This window comes from Tachypleus tridentatus, chromosome 1, assembly GCF_004210375.1.
Source record: "Tachypleus tridentatus isolate NWPU-2018 chromosome 1, ASM421037v1, whole genome shotgun sequence".
NCBI classification, from domain to species: Eukaryota; Metazoa; Arthropoda; class Merostomata; order Xiphosura; family Limulidae; genus Tachypleus; species Tachypleus tridentatus.
Window position 1 is genome coordinate 132,454,795 of NC_134825.1, and position 23,573 is coordinate 132,478,367.

The following is a 23,573-nucleotide window of genomic DNA, read 5'->3' on the forward strand; positions in this document are numbered from 1 at the left end:
ATTACTTATTGCAGTATTAAACACATGATACAGGCTGCAAGTGCGATTATAATTAAATTTGTTTGTAAGAGTTTCCAATTTATGTAAAAAATCGAGTATCTTTTTCACACTTTTTCAGTTTTGTGTGAATAACTTATTGGGCTCACTTATGATAAAAATATCGGTGGCATCTCCTAATTTTTGTTCTTACGTGGACAATAATTTTCCTTAAACAGGTATATTTTATTTAGTTTCAAGAATAGTTTGAGAATGTATTTGTTCGGTTAGTTTATAATTTTTTGAATAATTGCTGTTTAATAATCTGGATAACTTATATATGTTTTTCATCGTTAAAATGTTACCCTTTTCATCAGATAACTTGAAAAGTTACCATTCTTGAGGTTTTTAGTACAAGTGAAACAACCTGTATACAAAAACATTACTCTTTGGCAGTGGCGTTTCTAGAATTTCTTATTGGCGAAGGGGATTAAAGGGGCGGAAAAATAGCATTTTGATATCAGTGAGAATCACATTGTATTTAATTTATAAATCTCAAAAGTTTATATCTCAGAAAGCGGCGGAGCTCTACGATGGGGGTTGCTCTCCTGGTGCACACGTTCCTTATCTTTTGTCATTAGTAACTTCAAGTAGTCACTGTGTTCTTCATCAGCCAAAAATACTGTGTTTATCTTACTTATGGAATTGTAACTCTTAAATTTCATTATCAAATGTTAAAAGGTAGATGAGTGTTTCATATATGTGTGTGTGTGTATTGTATTATAAGTTTAATATTATATTATGATTTATATCATAAGTGAAGGGTATATTTTTAAATTTACTGTTCAACACCGAAACCTGGCAAAAAACTGGAAACCAGTAGGCCTTAAAAATTGTTATAGAAAAAAGCTAAGTGATGATTTTTTCTTTTAATTTTTGATAGTCCTCTTAATTTCTCCATTACGGCTCAAAATCAGAAGTGTCACTCCGGTGTGTAGAAATATCATTTCAGATATATCTTTTGCCTTCCACAAGTGGTTACCCAAGAATGAAGCTGTTCCAGAAGTGATGAATAAACGACGAAAAACTTCTTGCGAAATGATTTGTAGGAAATAAAAAAAATAGATATGAAATGCTATTTCTGTTTCTACATATCTGGGTGACTCCTTTGATTTTGAGCCATAATGGAGAAATTAAGAAACACCCGCAATTACTTTGTGTTTTTGTTGTTTTTTTTTTATAATAATTTTTAAGATTCTTGGTTTCTGATGCCTCGCCGGTTTTAAGCGTTTAAACCATAAATTTTAAAGTATTATATCGGTTATATAAATAGCGTTTCATAGAGTTTTTGTCTCCCATCGTCTGATCCAACTGATGAGGTCTGGTATAATGGATGAATGGAATACTGTGGGAGGAAAATTTAAATTTTGAAAGTACTGTAATTTTTCGATGTGATACTCATAGAAGACCATAATTTCGTCAAGGTTGTCGATTGGTTTGAAGGACACGAAAGATAAGTTGAAACTATTAAATTAAAATAACATTATATATGGCTTAACATGTACCCTACTAGTCGCTAGTGGAAGAATACACTGTATACTCTTTGAAGTATCTTAGTTGAATTAACAATTTTTTACTCGTCTTCAATCCAATGTAAGAAGATTCATATTGATGTAAAACAAGAGTGTTTTTGATATTTCTGATATTCTTGACAAATGCAATATACCTGCTTTGATGGTGTTAAAGAGCAGGTCATCATTATGTCTTCAGTGCAAACAGACTGGTTATATCATAAAATTTTATGTAGCAGACTTTGGTCGGAAGTGATAATGTTTTGTCCGTGAAGGTCATGATGTCAGATTTTCCGTAGGCTGTTAAACAACAGTGTTACCGAATCCTTTACGTCAACTTGTAAACTCTGGACGGACAGACATTCCTTGAGTTGAAGCTTACCATGCAGAGTCTGGAAGTAAACAAGATCAGATCTATTCAGTTAGTGTCAACTCCGACAATAGCTCTCCCCAGTCGAAAGTCAGAGAATGCTCTGGTTTCAGTCACAATTTATGTTCCTTCATATTTTCAGCAATATTCTACCGAAGGCACTGGGATGAACTTGAGGGATGTTATTCTAGCCACGTCTGTGACGTTGCCTAGTAATGATAGTTTTCTTTAAAAAAATCATACCCTCCTAAATTAGTAAAAAAGGAGCCACCTTATCGGAAACCGTCTCAATGTACTACGAAATTAAATTAAAAAATACATTATTTTGGTATTTTTAGTGGTAAGAGTGAATGACAGTCTGCTTCTATGTATTGTTACATTTCAATTAATATTAATAGTTCTCCAGATATTTGTTACTCACATTTCCACACTTTATTTTTGTTTAAGAAACCCATTTATAATCTTATATAGATTTCCCTCAATTGGTAGTTTTCCCAATACAAAATATGAATATTACTAGTGTGAATTCGAAAAGGAGGGGCATGGCTATTTTTATGAACGTAAAATATAATTTAAATGTTGATGAGATATTAATGGTCAGCGATAACCTTCTCGAAAATATCATCGTACGATTAATCAGCCTTTATGTTCCGACTACCAGAAGCGATAGCCTTGAGTATATTTTCGTTCATTAGAGGTTTATATAATGAGTAATGTGCGTTTTATTTGAAAAGGGCGAAGAGGTTTCAGTTGTTTCCCATATTCTCTGAAGAACAACATAGAAGGTTAAGAGAGGTTACAATGAACACGTCGCCGTTTCAACTCCTTAATGAACTGAGCTTTATACATGTCTGATAGATAAGCTTTCACTTTACCGATTTCTTCTGAAAGATGTTTCCCTCAATGACGGCCCGGCATGGCTGGGTGGATAAGGCATTCGACTGGTAATCTGAGGGTCGCGGGTTCGAATACCCGTCACACCAAACATGCTCGCCCTTTCAGCCGTGAGGACGTTATAAAGTTACGGTCAATCTCACTATTCGTTGGTAAAAGAGTAGCCCAACAGTTGGCGGTGGGTGGTGATGATTTGGTTCATTCCCTCTAGTCTTGCACTGCACAATTAGGGACGGCTAGCGCAGATAGCCCTTGTGTAGATTTGCTCAAAATTCAAAACAAACCAAACCCTCAGTGACAAAGATCCTTGTACCCTGATGGAGCATGATTTTATTCGAGGCATATTTTCTTCTTCATCTCACCGCCCACCGCCAATTCTTGAGCTACTCTTTTACCAACGAATAGTGGGATTGACCGTCACATTATAACGCCCACATAGCTGTAAGAGCGAGCATGTTTGATGCAATACTTTTGACACCCAAACTTCCATTTCTAAAGGCATTTAAACACTACAGGATTGTTGTATCTCTTGAGGATTATTATCTTGATAATTTGCCTCAATTAGAAAATGAGGTTAGGTTTCAAACCTTACTGAAATGTTTTCTTTACGCTGATTATTAAGAAGTGATAAACGTTCTGGGTTATTATAAAATGCATGGGTTATATGGATTAACAACAAAATGTTATATAGAGATTTTCCTACTTTTGGTCATAATTATATAGGTATATTAAACGACGATTTACTTGAGCGTTTGAAACTTCTTGGTGAGAAGAGGTATTATCAATTTCCTATTCAAGGGGGTACGTTCTAAATATTAATTTTAAAATTGTAAGTAAGGTATTAACTACTGGGCTTTTTAAGGTTATATCAGGACTTATAAGCGCTTCCCAGTTACGTGCAGTAGCAAGACGAATAATCCTTGATGTTCATACTGTACAAAATTTATTGAATCATATTCAAGATAAAAAAGATATTTCGGGTGCTTTTAATATAGATCAGAATAAAGCTTTTGGTCGCAACGGCCATGATTTTATTTCAAAGCTCTTCGAGATTTTGACACAGTATACTGGTTTTATTCAATGGCTTATCAGAACTTCTAACAACACTTCTAGCTTTAATACCAACTTAATCAAGTTCCGATTCGTTCCGATCATGTATGTTAATATCTTTTACGGTGTTTTGTTTTTTTTGCACAAATGTGACGGTCAATGTTATAATGTTACTCGTTCGTAAAATAGAAGTCCAAGAGTTGGCGGTGGGTGGTGATGACTAGCTGCCTTTCCTCTAGTCTTACACTGCTAAATTACGGACGGCTAGCGCAGATAGCTCTCAAGTAGCTTTGTGCGAAATTAAAAAACAAACAAACGAGACAAAATATAAACTTAAAATTTCTTATTGTTATTAGTAAAAAGAAAGTAAGAAAAGAAAAACCCATCTACTGTTAACTTGTTTTTTATAACAACTTTTAGACCTATTGAAAAATAATATCAAAGTGCATGCACAAATAATTATTATCTGGAACCAACGAGAAACACATAGCTAGCGAAACGGTTAACAGACAGCATGGTATGTCATTTCTGGATAGTAATTTGTGCATGCATTTTGATATTATTTTTCTTTTCAATTTTTATTTATCTCTATGACAACAAATAACCCAAATACATTCTATTATATTTGTGGTAAATTTGATCTAAGTAAGAATTTTTTTTATTCCCGATATGTAAATAATTCCTACGTGATAGAAAAAATGAATATTATTTTCAAAATATGCAAAGCTGAGTTTCTCGTATTTTGAGATGATACTTTGATTCCATATTAAACGGTTTTAATACGTGTATTATATTTCACATTCGTTTACAATTTTCTAAGGTAGAGTTATATATTTGTTTTATGAATTTAATTTTGAAAATATCAGTTGTTTAATTTTGTTAAATATTTTGCTATCACGTGTTTGTATGGTATTATTGATGTTATGCATTTTTATAAAAGAGTATTTTGATTACGTATTAAGAAATAGTTTGGAGTTCGGATAAGTTTACCTCATGTACATGCTGATTTTTTTATGCGGTTAATCGTTCACACTAAAAATAGTGTATCTTTCCTGCTATTTCATAACCTCGGGGGTTGCCAGAGGCTACACTTGGAGATGCTAAACCAGACCTCAGCTGAGTCAAGTTCATTTACACACCATGTTATAACGTTACTATTGGTTACTGAACTCGTTCATACGAGGAAAAAAATAAAAATAATGTTTAATAATAACAGAGTATAAGGTGTTAATCAAACAAGTTTACCACAAGTAACACAAAAAGTTACCTTCACACTTTTTGGAACACTGCAAATCAGATAAACACAACATAACTATAGAAAACATCCAAATACTAAATAAAAAAACAAACATAAACAAAAGCAAAATTAAAGAAGCCTTACTTATACAACAAACGCAAGCCCAAAATAAATCAATACAAAGGAACACCTTTATACCTATATTAATAAATATATCCAACATCTAAGCACGTCCTCTACATTCCTACACTCAATTACACATCCGCCTTCAAACACGTGGTCAGCTATCGGTCAGTTACCTCTTTCTTTGTGAATCTGATGATGACCGAAGAAGGCCGAAACATTGTTCGCTCCTCTACATAGTGTTTTCTCTATCCATACCAGCTGTTTTTACATATATAATTTTCTCTGCCAGTGGGTTTTCTCGTCATCACGGATTATTAATTCTGTTTACTAATTCAACGTATAAGTTTGTAAAAACCTAAAGAGTTAATATTTAAAAAAACCGACTATTTCAATATTATCCCGAAAGTCATAAATTAATCTCATGTTTTTGATGATGAGAATGATTGCTTGATGTTTCTAATCTCTCTTTATCTACCGCATTGATCCGCAGGGGTCAATCGATTCTCAGGTAAAGATTTAGAGATAAAAGGTAATATTGGAACACATTTAATACTTAAAATTAGACACAGAACGACCGGGAAAAACAAAACATATATGCATATTTAAAATGCTTTATAAATCTAGGCAACTAACTTCTAACCTTTCTTTATAAATAGAGAAAATCAACGAGAGAGAGAGAAAAAAAAATCTTGCATGAACATTTGACAAAGCTTCATAAATCTAGCAGGAATAGAACCATAATATAAAGTTATACATGAACGTCACTAGAGTGCGTCCCAAAAAATACTTTTAAAAGTTTCCTGTAAATAATGTGTATACTGATAATAAGTTAATTTAAGTAAAGAAGTGGCTTTTTTATGACAACGTGTGGTTGAAAAAACAAAACAAAACTTGCTTCGTTTAAAAAAATGTCATTCTTCCAACCATATTTTCAAGAATTAAATATTGTCCAGTCTAAATTTTAGTGTCATGCATGTTAGCATTTTGTTCGTATTTTGTTTTAAGGAATTTATTCTAATGTTTTCAAACGAACAGTTTTAAAGCTTTAGAATGCTTAGGTTAAATTTATTTATTTTTAACTTTTTATTTATTGAAATATTATGGTTTGGTTTACCTTAATCTTTAATTTTAAAGTTAATTTGGGGTCCAATAACGTTTTTATTTATGCAGATTTTTAATACAAAATATATATTCAAACACACTTGCTGAAAAATACTTACTATTCCATATAAAAAAGTTGAGAAACCTTTAGTTTTCTAGTGATAATAACTAAATAAACTTGGCTGTGAAACAAAATTTCTTTAACATATAAGGCGATGTGGTTATATTACATTCATTGCACAGTGTCGATAACTTCAAGCCTTAACTGCTATTTTTGTTAAAGGTTACGAAAGAATAACTTGGCCGTTTAGATTACGTGTCACTGTAATATGCAGAAATAAAAATATATTGTTTTACACGAACAGTTAGGTTTCACTTTATTTTTACGTCTTAAAAATATTAAGTATTTAATGATAAGATTACTCATCAAAAATAACTGCCAAATCACAAACCTGTGTCACAAATATAATATTTGTGATAGAAAAGACACCAAGGAATGTTATACGAACAAGTTATTTTCATTATAAAAATTGTATATACATATATATAAGAATTTATTAATACAATATAATGACTAAGATACCTAACAAGTTCTTAAAGAAAGAGCGATTCATATGAAACCTGAAAAATTAAATTGTTACAAAACTTAGAAAAGAAAATATGTTCATTAAAATAGGCATTTTATCAGAATATCTCTATAAACCTATTAATAAATAATGTGGATTTTAACATTTTTGCTTAGATGAAGAAAACGTGCCATTGTAATTCAAATATAACTAATTTTACGTATCAGTACCAAAGAACATTTAGATAAATAAAAATGCTCTAAATACTAGTAAAAAGTTACACATTTCATGATTGTTTGAAAATTTTGAACCGACTTTTACCTGACACAAAAAATAGGTTTTGTTGGATTAGATTATATTATATTGTTAAGGTAATATGGTCAACAACAGTTTAGTTTGTTGGAGAATATCACATTAGTAGACCTTCAGTCGGAACATCTTACAGAGTCAAAAATTCTTTATAGGCGGTCCAATTGATGATAACATGAAAGGTAAAAACACCCAGGATAACCACGATGAAAATCCGACCGTTGACGAAGGAACTCAATCTGCCATCCGTGGAATAGCGTTCGTTTTCGCCGGCTGTCTTATCACCTACAGTATTCATGGCTTCACTGTTTTCAGCGGTTTTACGTTTCACCAGATAACTTTCATTATACTTTTCTCTGGCTAACGAAAATTCATTTTTCTCACTATAGGAAATCACTGAATCATCCTCGTCACCTAACAAATCAGGCATGCATGATGTAGTAAGCGCACAAACTGTTTTAGAAAGAGCTTCTTTAAACAGCGACATTGTTAGTCTCTAATACGTGTGTGATTTTTCTCTCTTGCGCATTCGTGCTTAAATATACTTTCCTACAGTAGCTACTGTGCATGTACGAACGCCAAATCCTCCACGATATTTACAGTATCGCACGTTCAGTCTTTGCTACGTTTGCGCTTTTTCTCGCGCCATCATGGTACAGCAGCTACTATCTATGAAACGCCAAATCAGTCGCTATATTTACTATTTGGTGTGCTTGTATCATAAAAAAGCTAGATTCATCACTACAAAAATGCTTGTTCTATACACTGCTATATGATTTTAGCGTTGAAAGTCCGAAGACTTACTACTGTCCCACCGGAGGAAACTAAATTCTAAATATTAAAAGACGTAGCTTGTTATATACAGTGATACGTGACTGTTTATTAAACAAATGTTCTAACATGCTGTGTGCTTCAGTCTTCGCTTTTCTGTTATGTCATAAGAGAGAATGGAAGAACTTTTAAACTCTCAAATATTTGTAATATTCAAAGTTGAATATGTCAGCTTATGACCTTAAATACTTAGTTAAAGCGTGATAAAAATTATGCCAATCAAGAAATATAAACATTCAACATCACGTGAGGGAAAAGTGGAGACTTCAGCAACAGAATTGATTCAAATAAAATATCAAGATTTTGCCTGTATTTTGTGATAAAATGTGGTTGTTGAGATGAGGGCAGAACTGTAACAGTTTTTCTAATGCTACGAGTGAACTATTTTCAAATTCCCGGACATTATACATATATTTACTAATGTGTTAGTAAATTTATATATAATGTCCGAGAATTAGGAGAGAATCCTGATGGTTGAGGGTGTCCAACACTAATACACCACTTTGGCCTTGAATTCCTGTAGACGGGCGGCTTTGGGGTGGCACCAGGGTCAAATGGCTGGTCCACTTAGGTTAGGATCAAATGAGTACTAGTGTTGGACGTTTTCAGTGGGTGTTGTGGATACTGTATCTGATGCTGGTGTTTGGGTATAGTGCTCATGAAACTATGGAAGTGCTGCAATATCATGTTTAACATTATAGTGCGTCCCTTCGTAGGGTTCCATGATGGGTAGGGTCAGTGAGCACCAAAATATTTTTTCTTTATTTTTGCTGGTTCCTCCACCCAAGGAGTTCCTGCAGTGAGGTTTATCTCCACTCGCAAATATTGAATTATAATGCCAACCAATGTCCTATTTTTGACGTTTACATCATCACGTCCACCTGCCACCATCATGTGAGGTTATCTAAATTGCAAAGTAAGGCCGTATATTCCAAACCCTCTGAGGTGTTTCCAATGTCAACAGTTTGGTCACTCAAAGACGTCATGTCGTAGTTCCTTGACGTGTAGTGGTTATGGTGGCAAGAATTAAGATGTCTGTGAGTGAGTGCAAAATGGACCCTCATTTGTGTTAGTTGTAGTGGCTCTCACCCATCTTACTTTTCCTCCACCGATACAGCATTTGAAAGTAATTTGCAACATTTCTTACCTCGAGACTCGAAAGTTGCTATCCACCACATAATCTCGGACATATGCTGCTGCATTCTATTTCACTGCTACAGTGGGAGTACAGACAGGTCTCTCAATATCTCTTTCAGAGTCGTTTTCAAACCACTTGAAGTATCTTTTGTTCTCCAAAGTTAAGAGAGTTGACAAGTTAATGTCAACACCTATCTCTATCATCATCATTCCTTGCAGTGGCTCCCCTGATCCGCTTCCTTTGGCTCCAGCTTCTGGCATTTCCTCGGGTCTATCTTATTCTTTGACCTTGAAATGCAGAATGATTATTCATTCACGCTCTCAGTCACTGGAATCTTCATCTCCTGACAGAAACCTACCCATTCAACCCAGGACAGGATCCATGGAGGTTGATAAACCTCTTTTTACTAAAGAGAATAAAGAGAAAAGACATGATCAAAACAAAAGGGCTCTCTGTCCAATTTTCCTCTACATTAATAAAATTGGCCAAATTGATACAATGGATCTGTCGAGGATTCCGTTCTTATTTAGATGACATCAAGACACTGATTGATTCTTAACATCCTGTGTGTTTCTTCTTACAGGAAACATTTTTGAAATCTGCTCATATAATCACCTTTCGACAGTTTCCTTTATACAGCAATGCCAGGCTGTATGATGGATGAGTGCATGAAGGCGTTGCACTGCTGGTTGACCAGCACATGCCTGCTTTATTTTCGCCACCTGATACTCTGTTGGAGGCCATAGCCATTCGTGTTTCCATGGGTTATAACATCATTGTCTGTTCTCTCTACCTGTCTCCTGGAGAGACCTGTGATTAATCGGACCTTGATGCTCTTATTGACCAGTTGCCCTCTCCCTTTTTAATTCTGGAGGACTTTAATGGACATATTGCCCTCTGGGGAGGTGCTGGTATTGATGGGAGGGTTCACTTCATAGAGCATATGCTCTCAGATCACAACCTTTTCTCTTCAGTATTGGTGTTTATACTTACTTTTATGCACCTAGTCAGTCTTTTAGAGCTATTGATCTCTCTGTCTGCTCCCCTTCATATTTCCTCACTTTTCTTGGAGGGTTGACAGTGACCTACGGGGCAGTGATCATTTTCCTATCAATTTGAGAGACACTGGCGGTGGTTTATGCCATCCGACCCACCTCTCTAGGTGAAAGCTGGATCAGGCCAACTGGCCCTCTTTCACTGCTCTCTCAGAACTTGATCCTGCCATTGTCTGTAGCCGTCAATAGACGACTGTGTGACAACTAACTGACTGTATTGTCCAAGCAGTTGCTCAATCTATTACTAAAATCTCGACTCGTTTTTCATGGTATCATCATCTATGGTGGAATCCTGCGTGCTGCACGGCACAGAAGACTCAAAAACGGGCCTGAAATACTTTTCGTAGTTTTCCTATATGACTTTGAAACTCGTGGTAGAAGAGATGCTAATTGTGAACTTAATCCAAGATTACTTCTAGCTTTGAGGTCTCACCTGCAAAGTATGTACACTGGCCCACTGAAAAGCAATGCAGTTTGAAAGTAGAGATGAAGGTATACAGCTCACTGACCTTGCAGTCCAATGATCAGGAAGTTGTTGATGCTCAGATCATCATCAATACTCTCAGCAAAAGCTTTTCTCGTGCATCTTGCACTTTACTTCATCCCTCACCTTCCTAACCATCAAGACTCAAACAGAGTGATCACCTTTTTCCTTTCTAGCAGAATGTCTCTATGATTATAATCGCCCCTTTACACTGGTGTAACTCAAGCTTGCTCTTCATCAGGCTAGCAGTTCATCAGTTGGACCTGATGGTATTCACTATGGGATACTGCACCATCTCTCTCCTGCCTTTCCTGCTATTGTTTTGGTTCTATTTAACCAGATCTGACAGGAAAGTGGTTTCCTGATGCCTGGTGCTGGGCTATTGTCCAACTTTTCTCTAAGCCTGGAAAGGATCCCACGATTCCTTCAAACTATCGTCCAGTTGCTTCGACGGACTGTCTCTGTAAGATCTTAGAGAGGATGGTTAATTCTTGGCTTGTTTGGTTCCTCAAATCAAACAATCTTCTCTCATCTGCCCAGTGTGGGTTCTGATGACAGCACTTCATCACGAACCACCTAATTTGACTTGAAACGTTAATCAGGGAAGCCTTTCTCAAGTGACAACATATTGTTTCTGTATTTTTTAAATTTTAGAAAACTTATGATACTACGTGGAGGTATGTCACGCTGAGTAATCTCCATTCATATGGATTGCATGGTTATTTACCAATTTTTATTAAACATTTTTAATGGACTGGCGGTTCCAGATCCATGTGGATGCGACATATTCTCGTTTTCCCAACAGGAACTTGGAGTCCCACAGAATTGTGTCTTGAGCATCACACTTTTTAGTATAAAGATTAATGCCATCAGTGGACAACTCTCCCTACAATTGCAAACAGTCTCTATGACTTCCACATCTCATGTCAGTCATCGAGCATGAGGTTTATTAAGAAGCAGCTATAGACTGCCGTTAATCGTTTACTGAAGTGGACCACAGCAAGTGGTTTTACCTTTTCTTGCTCTAACATTATTTGCATGCACTTCTGCTATCAATGGGGTATTTACCCTGATCCCGAGCTTCATCATGGAGAAATTGTACTTTATGTGGTCCCCGAGGCAAAATTCTTGTGGCTTATATTTGACCATAAGCTGAATTTAATTCCACTGTCAAGCATCTACACATAAAGAGTACAAGAGTACTGAACATTCTCTGTGTCCTTTCTTCTACCTCTTGAGGAGCGGATTGATGTTTTATGCTAAAGATCTATCGTGCCTTCATTTGATTAAAACTGGACGATAAATCTCTGGTCTGTGGCTATGCCAGAACTTCTGTCTTGAAGATGTTGGACTCTGTTAACCATCAGGAGCTTTTTGCACTTCCCCAATCCAGAGTTTGTACACAGAGTCTCATGAGCCTCCTCTACACCTCCGCCATTTGCAACTGTCTTTACTGTATGCTTCAAAATTTCAATCCTTACCACAACATTCCACCTAGGATTATGTTTTCCTTCTTCAGTAGACCATGCTTTTCCAGAAAAGATGGCCTGCCATTGTTCCTTTGGACCTTCATATCTAGAAGCAGTTGGGTGAATTGGGCCTGTCCTTGGATGGCATTGCTGTATCCACTGGTCAGCCAATTTTGCCATGGCTTATTACCATCCCCAAATGTGACTTTCTTTGAGTCATTTGTAGAAGACAGATACTCCCGATTGGAGGTACCGTCTATTATTTGCTAAACATCTTTCATACCATCCTTCCATTCCCATTTATATGGATGGTTCAAAATCAAGTGACTCTGTGGGCTCTGCCAAACTACCAAACCAGACACTCAAGTCACAAAAGCCCACATTTTACTGTTGTGCCGTCGTTACGACTGTGAGCGTCGGCAGTATTTTAGACTTTTTTAAACATAGGTTCACTCCTGACGTTGTACAGTGTCGTTAGCGATGACTACACTGTCCACCTTACTAAATGTTTTTAAATTTTTAAAGGCCATAGGCCTTTTAAACTCTATTTACGTTTTTACCAGTTGTTTAACGTTTATTTAGTTTTACATTGATTCGTTTTTACATTTTAGAACGATTTTAGTTATATTGAATTTTTTACCGGTGTTTGGCGCCAGTGAACGTCAAAAACTAACCACCTAATTTTCATACATTTCCAGCCGAAACTACGAACACGTATACTGATAAAATGTCTTGTCCGTTATCAATGACAGACTTGTGTGTTTGGATGCTCTCTAACTCAAGAAAGCCGTCGCAGTGTAGACTGAACATAACTTTCTTAGCACTATACGAGGGGAAACTCCGATTATTTTAGTGTTTATCTGCATTTTCACTTGGACAGTCACTTTATGAGATCTTGATGCTGTCATCAAATACTGGATCTCCTAATTTTTTTTCCTTTTAACAGCAACAAAACAAAAAACACTGTAGTAACAATATGTTCCATAGTGTACAATGAATTACAGTCAGAAGATTGATTTTTATCAACGATCACAAGCCTCCTTTAAAAGTGTATAAAAGTCTCTCATCTCTAAACTTAGGTAACTGTAACTTAAAAAGGAACCATGTGTTAATGTGTTATGACTTTAACTTGTTTCTGTTACTACAGTGAACTTTGCTAAACTTTTGTAAATCTTATATCAACTTCATTGACATTTAAGATGTAAATATTTTATTATTATGTTATAAAGTAAGAATAATACCAACTTTATTATGATAAGCACGCTCTTTGAATGATGAGCTTTAGAAATAAAAGTAATGAAGTTGGTGAGTGTCTGGTTTTATGTGAATCTTATAGAAATACTCTTTATAAACTGATTTCATGGAAAGGACAGACATGTCTTTTATTGTAGACCATACCTTTTGACGTTAAATGACAAAACTTAGGAGTCTATCACCACATTGAAAAAGTTATCTTTAATATTCACGATACTCATGCTCCAATAATAGAGTGGTATTACACAGTATTTAACATATTATTCTTTATATTGTGAAAAAGCCATAATTTGTGTTCTGTGCCGTTATATATAAGATGAAGTATCATATATCAGTTCTCGGTTTCATTACGTGATACAGAACTGAATGTTCCTCAAGAAGCAGTTGTTGGCCAACACGTGACTAAAAATATATAGGTCAAAACATTGGTCGCTTCTTACAGACTTCCTTTGATTTAGATTATACATGTGTATAAAAATGATAGACAAATATAACTACAGACACGAGTTACGATTGTATACTTTGTGGGGAGTATTTTCAATACGTACACTCTTATGATTATCATCTCTGTACAAATCATTTTGGCCCGGCATGGCCAAATAGGTTAAGGCACTCGACTCGTAACCGAAGGTTGCAGGTTTGAAACCCCGTCACACAAACATGATCGCCCTTTCAGCCGTGGGGGCGTTATATAGTGATGTTCAATCCTACTATTCGTTGGTAAAAGAGTAGCCCAAGAGTTGGCGGTGGGTGGTGATGACTAGCTGCCTTCCCTCTAGTCTTACACTGCTAAATTAGGGACAACTAGTGCAGATAGCCCTCGTATAGCTTTGCGCGAAATTCAAAACAAGCCAGACCATATAATGCACATAATGATTTACTGAATATAGATCATGACTACTACTATGGGATTGTAACTAACCTACCGTGGATAACTTGCTGTTCTAGGTATTAAAAGGCACAATCTAGGAAGTAGTGAAGTGTTTTGGTGTGCAGTCTGGTCATAGGCACCGTGTTTTATGAGTTACAGCTGACAGAGAAGAAGAAAATATATATTATGCGACCAGTTTTTTGGATTTCATCGAAAGTTAGCCGAAATTTAGAGGTGGTTTTGTACTTTATTAATGAAGGGCTTTTCATTTCTAGCTCTTTGGCTGGGTTATGCAGACTAACGTACACAATGTACAAGCCGCCATTTTAAAGCAAACCCATCCATATCTATGGATCACTTTTATGCTTTATGTTAAAAATCATACTGTTTTTGTTGATTGGTATGTCTGAACTTGTAACCGAACTGTCAACACTACCCAGAGACATCTAATTTTGTCACTATTGAAGTACAAAATTCATTGTATAATGAAATGGAACTCGAATATTTCACATGTAGATGTGATTTTTATGCCTAAGAAAATATGGAAAGTAGAACTAAATTGGTAAGAGCCAAATTATCCTTCACTATGAAAATAAATTTTAAATTATATTTATAGACAGACCCTGTTTGAACTTTTGACTTCTGTCAGACACAATATAGTTTTGTTGCAAAATAAGAATTATAACCTATCGTTTATTATCTAAGATCAGTCGTTTTAATGATTGTCTAATAGCTTTATTTGTTATATTGTGCATAAACTAGTTTTAAAATATAGAGTAATAGAATTTTTTATCATTCAACAGATATATTTGTTTGCAAATATCATGAATTCAGTCTTGTGATTGTTACAAAGTATATTCTACGAAGTTTGTCTTTCTTATAGCCAAGTCACATCGAGCTATCTGCTGAGCCCACCGAGTGAAATCGAACTCCTGATTTTAGCGTTGTAAACCCGTATACTTACCGCTGTACTAGCGGGAGGCGTTCTATAACGATAAAAACAATTGTGTTACATTTATAAACATAAAAAAAAGACTTGAAACCTCTGCTGTTTCAATTTATCTGTATTTAAACAATTTAAGCTAAAACTCTTTCTATATAATATAAACATATTTCAAAGATGTTGTTCAACTTTCATTTTTGGCTTGCACATTTAACCATTTAATCAGCTCAGATGTTTTGAAGTTAGATAAACTGATTGATCTTAGGCTGAACATGTAACAATGAGTTAGAGTGAAATATTTTTTGGTGCTAATGTCCCATAAACAGAAATAAAAATAACATCTATGTGTAAGTAGTGTTAGTAGTTGCAAACGTTTTGATTTAATGCATAAAGAAAAGTTCATTTATAGTCTATACCTAACACCGCAAAGTATTAGAATTGATGTGTTTTATACTTCAAGTGACTATTATACAGAAAATGAGAAGCGATGAGTCTGTTTGTTTGTTTTTATAATAGGAGGGTAATTGGTTAAGTAGTAAGTTATTCGTTTATTATATTTGGTTTAAGCAAAATGGCTTACTCCTAGGTTTATTAACCAGGTGTTAAAATTACAGATATAAACAAAAACAGTTATATACACAGATGGTTAAAATAAGAATATGTTTAACTCATTCTAGTTTTAAGCTAAAACTCTTTCGATATAATATAAACAGGAATTTTTAACTTATCTAATAGCTATATTTGTTATATTGTGCATTAATTGGCTTTAAAAGACACAGTAATAGAATTTTTTATTAGTCAACTATTGGAGCCAACACTACTCAGAGACATCTAATTCTGTCACTCTAACTCATTGTTAGTTCAGTTTATGAAAAGTTAAAAAGCGCTAAATTGTGAATATAAGTTACACACACATATATACAAACTTTGCTCCACTTTTTGCTCTCTTCTTTGCTTGAAGCATATGCATATTGACTATACTTTTAAAATTTTTGTATTTCCAACATACGTTAGCGAGTTCTGTTATTCTATTTCTTCTTGTCTTTAAAATTTCTGATCTTTGGCGCTAAGTAGAATAAAGGAAACAATGTTTTATTCATGTCTGTCATTATAAATTGTAATAAAAAAAGACATAGTATGTTTTAATAGTTTAAAAGGCATAAAAGGCTTACTGGAGGATGAGAAAAGTGTAATGATTTACTTTTTAGTTTGTTTGTCTGTTTCCAACACTTTATGGTAAGCTCGATGTAAACATTGTAACAAGGACTGTGAGTAAACAGTTTTTTTTATTTAAATAGATAAACAGTCATCGATGCTGTATTAGTTTATTACAATGTTTTAATATAATAGCAACCAAATTCATGGTTCCATCATATTCAGAATTTAAAGTTTTGATTAAAGAATTGCAGCATCTACATCTTGGGCTACTTTGTTTATCAACGAATAGTGGGATTGATCGTAATATTATTATGCCTCCGTCGCTGAAAGATCGAGCATGTTTAGTGGAAGAGGGGTTCGAACCTGTCACCCCCAGATCACTAATCCAGCTCCCATCAATTAACCATGCCGGGCAGTAAGAGAGAAGAAAACAGTCTCAACTAATTCAAAAACGATTCCTACTAATTAGATAAAAAACGTATTTTGTGCTTAAAACAAATAATTGTATTTGGCTATTCGCGACCTCTCTACTTGATTTTCCAAATTATTTAATGTAATAAAGAGGAATAGAATTTATAACTTTATTGTCCAGCAAATGTAGTTTTGTTTTGTTTTTTGTTCTCAAGCCAACTGAGAAGGCCAAATTATCTGGTAGATTTCTCTGTGGAAGGAAAAAATATATTTGATCAATCAACATAATATACTCAGATACTATTTCTAAATATTGTGTTTGCTTTCGCATTTTTTGTACAAACCCCAATCATCGTCATAGCGGAAGGAGTCATTTAGTAAGTTGAAGTTAATTAGAAATCAGTCGCGTTCTACAGTGACAGATTTTGAAACAGTTTCATTTGAAAACTGCTTAGCTGTTGGCATACAGACATTATTTCCTTGGACATAACCTATTTAGGACAGTATACCCATGCATAAAACACATAATAAGATATTATAAGTGTGGTTAAAAATTAATTATTTTAAATTAATATTGTTATACTATGAATATTTTTAATAATATTTTTCAAGTAAAAACAAGTAAATATGGATGTAACATTGGAACTCCGGCCCGGCATGGCCAAGTGGGTAAGACACTCGACTCGTAACCTGAGGGTCGCGGGTTCACACCAAGCATGCTCGCTCTTTCAGCTGTGGGTGCGTTACAATGTTACGGTCAATCCAACTATTCGTTGGCAAAAGAGTAGCAGAAGAGTTGGCGGTGGGGTGGGTGGTGCTAAATAGTTGCCTTTCCTCTAGTTTTACACTACTAAATTAGGGATGCCTAGCGCAGATAGCTCTCGTGTAGCTTTCGCGAAATTCGAAAAACAAACAAACAATGTAACTCAATAATACTCAATGAAGAGTACATTATAAATAAAACAAAAGCAATTTTTATATAAATAGCAAAATTAGATAATGGATGTAAACCTTTTATCCATGGAAATTATGTTTTATGATGCACTTTAATCACACGAGATATTCCTAACGCGTGTGTGATGTCGTGGTCTGTGGGATATCTCAGAATCTTAGCCCTCGCTGTGAACTTTGACATTATATTTAATTATTTTTCCATACAGAAGACAACAAAGGTGATCGTTTAAATGATGCAATTTATTTATTTAGAAGTGAATGTTGCTGATCTTACCTGGGCAGCTCTCAATCTATGGGCTTATAACACTGTAGTTGTGTGAATAACAAGAAACAAGTCAACAGACCTCGCAAAAATATATAGACCTTCTATTGGTTTAAGTGAAGTTTGTATACATGCATAAAAGCTATATTTATTTACAACATCCTATTTCTTGGACCACGGATGACTATTTGAGCATAAAACATCTATAGTGCTGTTAGCTTAGCGTAATGCTACACAAAGAGCCATCTGCACTCCATTCGTTGCGAGAAATCGAACCCTGGATTTCAATCTTACTTATGACTGTCGGAGAACGTACATTTATGAATAAGATTAAGTGAATCTGATGCATTTTTATATTTTGTTTTGTTTTAAAAAATATGAATTTATGGAAAGTATACTGATAATTAAAGAGAGATTATGACGTGAAAAATTGGAGTTGATGTTTTTCTTTCCTGTTTTTATTGCTTAAAAACTTAGCGTTAAGTCTGGTGGCTTATAAAGCAAGGAATCAGATGTTTGTAGCGGATACAGCACAAATAGCCCATTATGCAATTTAGTGCTTGATAAAAAACAATTAAATTAAACATTATGGCTAGGCATGGCCAGGTGGTTAGCTGCTCACCTTCAGCCCTGTTATCTATACTAACGATTTCAGTTATTATTACGCCATTATGTATGTAAGCGGGTGACCACCTAGTGATAAAATTTGCGTATTATTCTGTACAGAAAAAAAGACCATTTTATTTATTTCTCTTCAAAAATTTTACTTAAAATTGTAATAAATTACCAGAGATCCGCTCAAGAAAATTATTAACTTCTTAACCATGTGCTATAGAATTATTGTAGCAGAACTGACGTTCCTAACTATATATGTAGAAACGGCTCGTTTGGGTTGAGAAAATGTTTTACGTAAAGGAGCGAACAACGTTTCGACCTTCTTCGGTCATCGTCGGGTTCACAAAGAAAGAGGTAACTGACCGGAAGCTGACCACATGTTTGAAAGGGGTTGTGTAACTGAGTGTCGGGATGTAGGGGGCGTGCTTAGATGTTTGAATATATAATTTTATATTATTTATTTTATTTTTATTATTTATTATATTATTTTCAATATAGGTATAAAGGTGTTCCTTTGTATTGGTTTATTTTGGGCTTGAGTTGTTGTATAAGTAAGGCTTCTTTAATTTTCCTTTCTTCATTTTTTTTTCAAATCTAGTTTTATTTATCACAGCGAGGAATATAGAACAATGAAGAGTCATAGTCAATGATTTTCATAACTAGAGAAGACACTGTGACTGAATAATAAGCACTTGATGAAAGAGAAGCCTGTATTGCTAGAAATGGAAAGCATGATGCTATATTAAGTTCAAAACAATAGATCATACTGATGGAGTTGTACTGTCAAAATAGCTACAATACCGATGAAAGGAAAAATTCTGTACATACTCTCACAAACAGAAAGTATATAAAATATGGGAGGTTTACACAAATGTTGTTAGCAGGTTGGTTAAAAAGTTCCTAATCAGTAAATACTATTTTAAAGGTGGTACATACTACTGAAGCATTTACTACTGGCTTCTTCCATATAGTAAGCAGTTTCTAGGTTGTGGTGTTTTAAAAAAAGTTTACAATATTCAAATGTATGTATAGCTATTTGTGCGTTATTTTCCAGACACAATTTGGCGTGTTTAGGAATGAAAAGTGTATTACTGTGAATACCATATAACTTTTGTATTGTAGATCATGACGCATGATGAATTTGAGGAAAAACTCGCAATAATACACACACTGGATAGATGATGCTCATTTCTTCATCTATATTCATGAGCATATTTAATATCTTTGATATTTAAACCATTGGCAACCCATGAAACACAACAAAAAATTCCTTTGTTCTATCAGGATCCACCACATGGTACATTCTTAATGCCTATTTTATCCCAGTGCTATTCCATTTTGAAGATTTACATTCTGGAGCTTAGCAATGTGCACATTAACTAGGAAAGATTTTCATGGGTTGTTTGTACTCTTGTGTCAAGCCAAGCTCCAACAGTGTGAAAGTATCTAGAATGTGATCTTGATGTAGAATAGTGTTCTATCTAATATTCATTATATTGTGGTGAACTTCCATCATGGTCTCAGCTACAATACCACCCTGCTTCACACCTGCTAAAGACTGGTTATGGAGCTTTCCGAAGACGTGTTGCTACTACCATTATAATAATTTGCCATTTTTTCTCGACCTTATATAATGACAAGATGAGATTTGAAACATCAATTGTAAAAATATCGTAACTTCATTAACATTTACAATATTAACCACATCTGAATTGAAAAGCTCAGAATTTTATTGATGATGCACCTATATATTTTATTATAATGAATTTTCAATCATTTGCTAGTACAGCGATATCATATATAGCACTATCATTGAAGAAATATGGCATAATATTTCTAAAATAAATATTTATTAAATAAGATTGTTAAAGGTGTTAGAGTTTAGAGGTAAAACGGCACAAACTTTTAAAAAAGAAGATTTTCACAGCAGAGCATTGGATAGTAACAGGTTTCAAAACCATGCTCCAAGTCAATTGGGAATAACACTTTTCCACAAAGTGAAAGCTGTAATTGCAAAACAGAACTTTTCTGACCCAAAATACCATTGTGGTTAAGTTAAGCATATCTTTTTAGTATTATTTTCTAAGTTTCTAAAGGCTCATAAAGTGTCAAGCTTCCAATCACAACTGAAAATCATGAAGAAATAGCTCCAGAAATTTAAATCACAACAGCTCCACTTGACTACAAACCTTTTAATTCCTAAGAACCTCCTAGAATTATTTTTGTACTTCTGATCTGCTTAAACATGACCTTGGAAACTAACATCTCCGTACACTTTAAAGTACTTTAAGGTTTTGGAAAGATGTGTTCTAAACGTACACTATATTATATCAAGAACCCTGTAATGACTGGAAAAAGGATGTTTAAAATATATTTTTCTTATTATTAATATACATTTTTGTAATCTTATATAAAATATAAGGCAAAACCTGTCGTAAAGAACATAAAATTTAACCTTATTCCAGTAGAATAAACAACCAGCATATTTTAACGCTTTGATGAACACAAGCTAAAGTTTCTTCTTTCAAATTATTTCTAATTCAACTCAGTTAATTTGTTTGTTTATCAAATATATATATTTTTATTTATTTAATATGTGTTTCATTGCATGATTTTATTTTATTTTCCCGAAAATAGTTGAATAATGCAGTTAACTTTGTTCTTTTTGAGTGTTAAGGCGTGCGACTCGCAATCCGAGGGTCGTGGGTTCGCGCCCGCGTCGCGCCAAACATGCTCGCCCTCCCAGCCGTGTGGGCGTTATAATGTTACGGTAAATCCCACTAATCGTTGGTAAAAGAGTAGCCCAAGAGTTGGCGGTGGGTGGTGATGACTAGCTGCCTTCCCTCTAGTCTTACACTGCTAAATTAGGGACGGCTCGGTGCAGTGGGCTAACAACCTACTCACTTAAAAACCTTTTGAAGAATCCGCTAGTGATTGCGGCTTTATGTTCCTTGATGGAATCGAGTGGTGAATGAATATTTTTGGTAATATTTGAGAAAGTATTGAAATCATTACTTCTTTTCACATTAAAATATTAAACATTATTTCAGTTTTTATATTTTATTTAATTTTCTATGAATAATTAGGAAAAATTGTCTTTTTGGTTGATTCTAACAGACCCTGTAAGAGTTACTGATTTACTATATAATGAGTAAAATGAAACTAAATGTTTCCGACAATTACACTCATAGTAGCTGTAGGAAAGTAACTGCAGATGAATTTCAGTTTTTTAATGTGGTTTTAAATAGGCGAGTTATTGGTATCGTACATTAAAACTTCTAATAGTTTTTATTTCCTATTATTAATTTCTAAAGCAAATTAATATGAATGATAATCATATTCACCCAGTTAAGATTTATATGGAAATATTTACCAAGGATGTGGTATTTCTGGTTTAATGATTTCCATATAAGTATCAGACAGCTGAATCCACTAATAACAACATATTCGATCAGGAAATAAGGGGAATAGTCCATGTTTGAAAACCTGAAAGAGTTTCCTCAGTGTGTGTTTGGAATAATGAGACTTGTTAAATTTAACAAAATGAAAACAATATTTGTTATAAAAGAGGAAGAAAAAGTGTACATGCTTGTACACATAAAAGATAATCACTTCTACCAGATTATGATTAGATATACAGTTTTCTCTCTCAGGATAAACTTTTGTTGAACTAAATACGATGGTCTTAAAGTATGTCTTTATTTGACATAAAACTTCAAATAGAGCTTAACACGGTCTCACACCCAACAGAAGCTGCTCTACTTTAACGACTTTTAGTCATCGGTGTTCCTCTTGCACCAAGATCGATCCAAAGAGATACCGTATTCTTGAATGGTCTGGATGTTCTAGACATGAGAAAATCCCACTGAGTCTGCATTTGCAGGCTAACTGATTTTAGAAACTTTTACGTCGTGAGAAAGAGTTCTATTTCCAGGAGAAAGCTTCTTCTTGACTTGACATCTCTCCCTTATATCTTTTTCCTTTTTTCTAGCAAACTTTCTCTTTTAATCAGGAATACTTCTGCCCACATAAAATGCCATTCTTTTAGTGAAAACAACTCCTTTAAACTAATTTAACTCAGAAGTTCAAGAAAAGGCTTATATGCACGCTGTCGAGAAAGAAACTCCAGAATAATCCCTATTGTCACGAATCAAAGTTTATCTTCCCTGTCTATTTCTGATATTTTCAGATTAACTGATTTCCATACAAGTATCAGATAGTTATATCCACTAATAACGGCATATTCAATTAGGAAATAAATGGAGTAGTCTGCGTTTGATAGTTTGAATGCATTTCATTAGTTTGTGTGAAATAATGATATTGGGGAAGTTTAACAAAATAAATTAAATTTTTATTGCAAGAAAACAAAAACAAAATAGAAACAGAATGCAATATACATACTTGTGTACATTAAAAGATAATCGCCTCTACCGGATCGTAATTAGGTTCATAGCATTCCCTCTTTTAGGTTAGGCTTCTGTCATACTAAGTACGCTGATTATAAAGTGTCTCTTTACATTAACAACTCCAGCTAGAACTGAGTTTATAAAAGCACACTTGAGTTCTACAAGTAAACTCGGTTTCTTTGTCCAACCGACAGCATCATCTTCTGACTCTTATTCTCTCATGGTATTGGCTAGCTGTAACATACAGACATTATTTAATCAGCCAGCAAGGGATAATAAGGTCACTCTTAAGGTAGTATACATAGTATGTACTATATAAAATAAAGAAACAAATCAACGAGGAGAAGATAACCAAACAATTTTCTGGATCAGGTGTTTATGCAAAAACTGTAAAAAAACTAAAGAAGTGAGAATTAAAAAAGTCTTACAGAACTAAGACATGTAGAAAACATATAATGTTCCTGCGTATCACAAGAAGAGAATCATGTGAAAGTACGTTCATTACGCATCATCAACAACTTC

At 34.3% G+C, this 23,573-nt stretch overlaps 1 protein-coding gene across 1 annotated transcript in view; it reads left to right on the forward strand.

The window, feature by feature from the left end:
* The first annotated feature begins 1,930 nt into the window (after positions 1-1,930).
* The window catches only part of LOC143233158 (uncharacterized), a 144,207-nt gene continuing 122,564 nt past the window's right edge, over positions 1,931-23,573 (forward strand). The window contains exons 1-2 of the mRNA XM_076469114.1: positions 1,931-2,129; positions 20,366-20,390. Of these exons, the coding sequence (XP_076325229.1) occupies positions 1,931-2,129; positions 20,366-20,390 (224 nt within the window). The remainder of the gene's footprint in view (positions 2,130-20,365; positions 20,391-23,573) is intronic.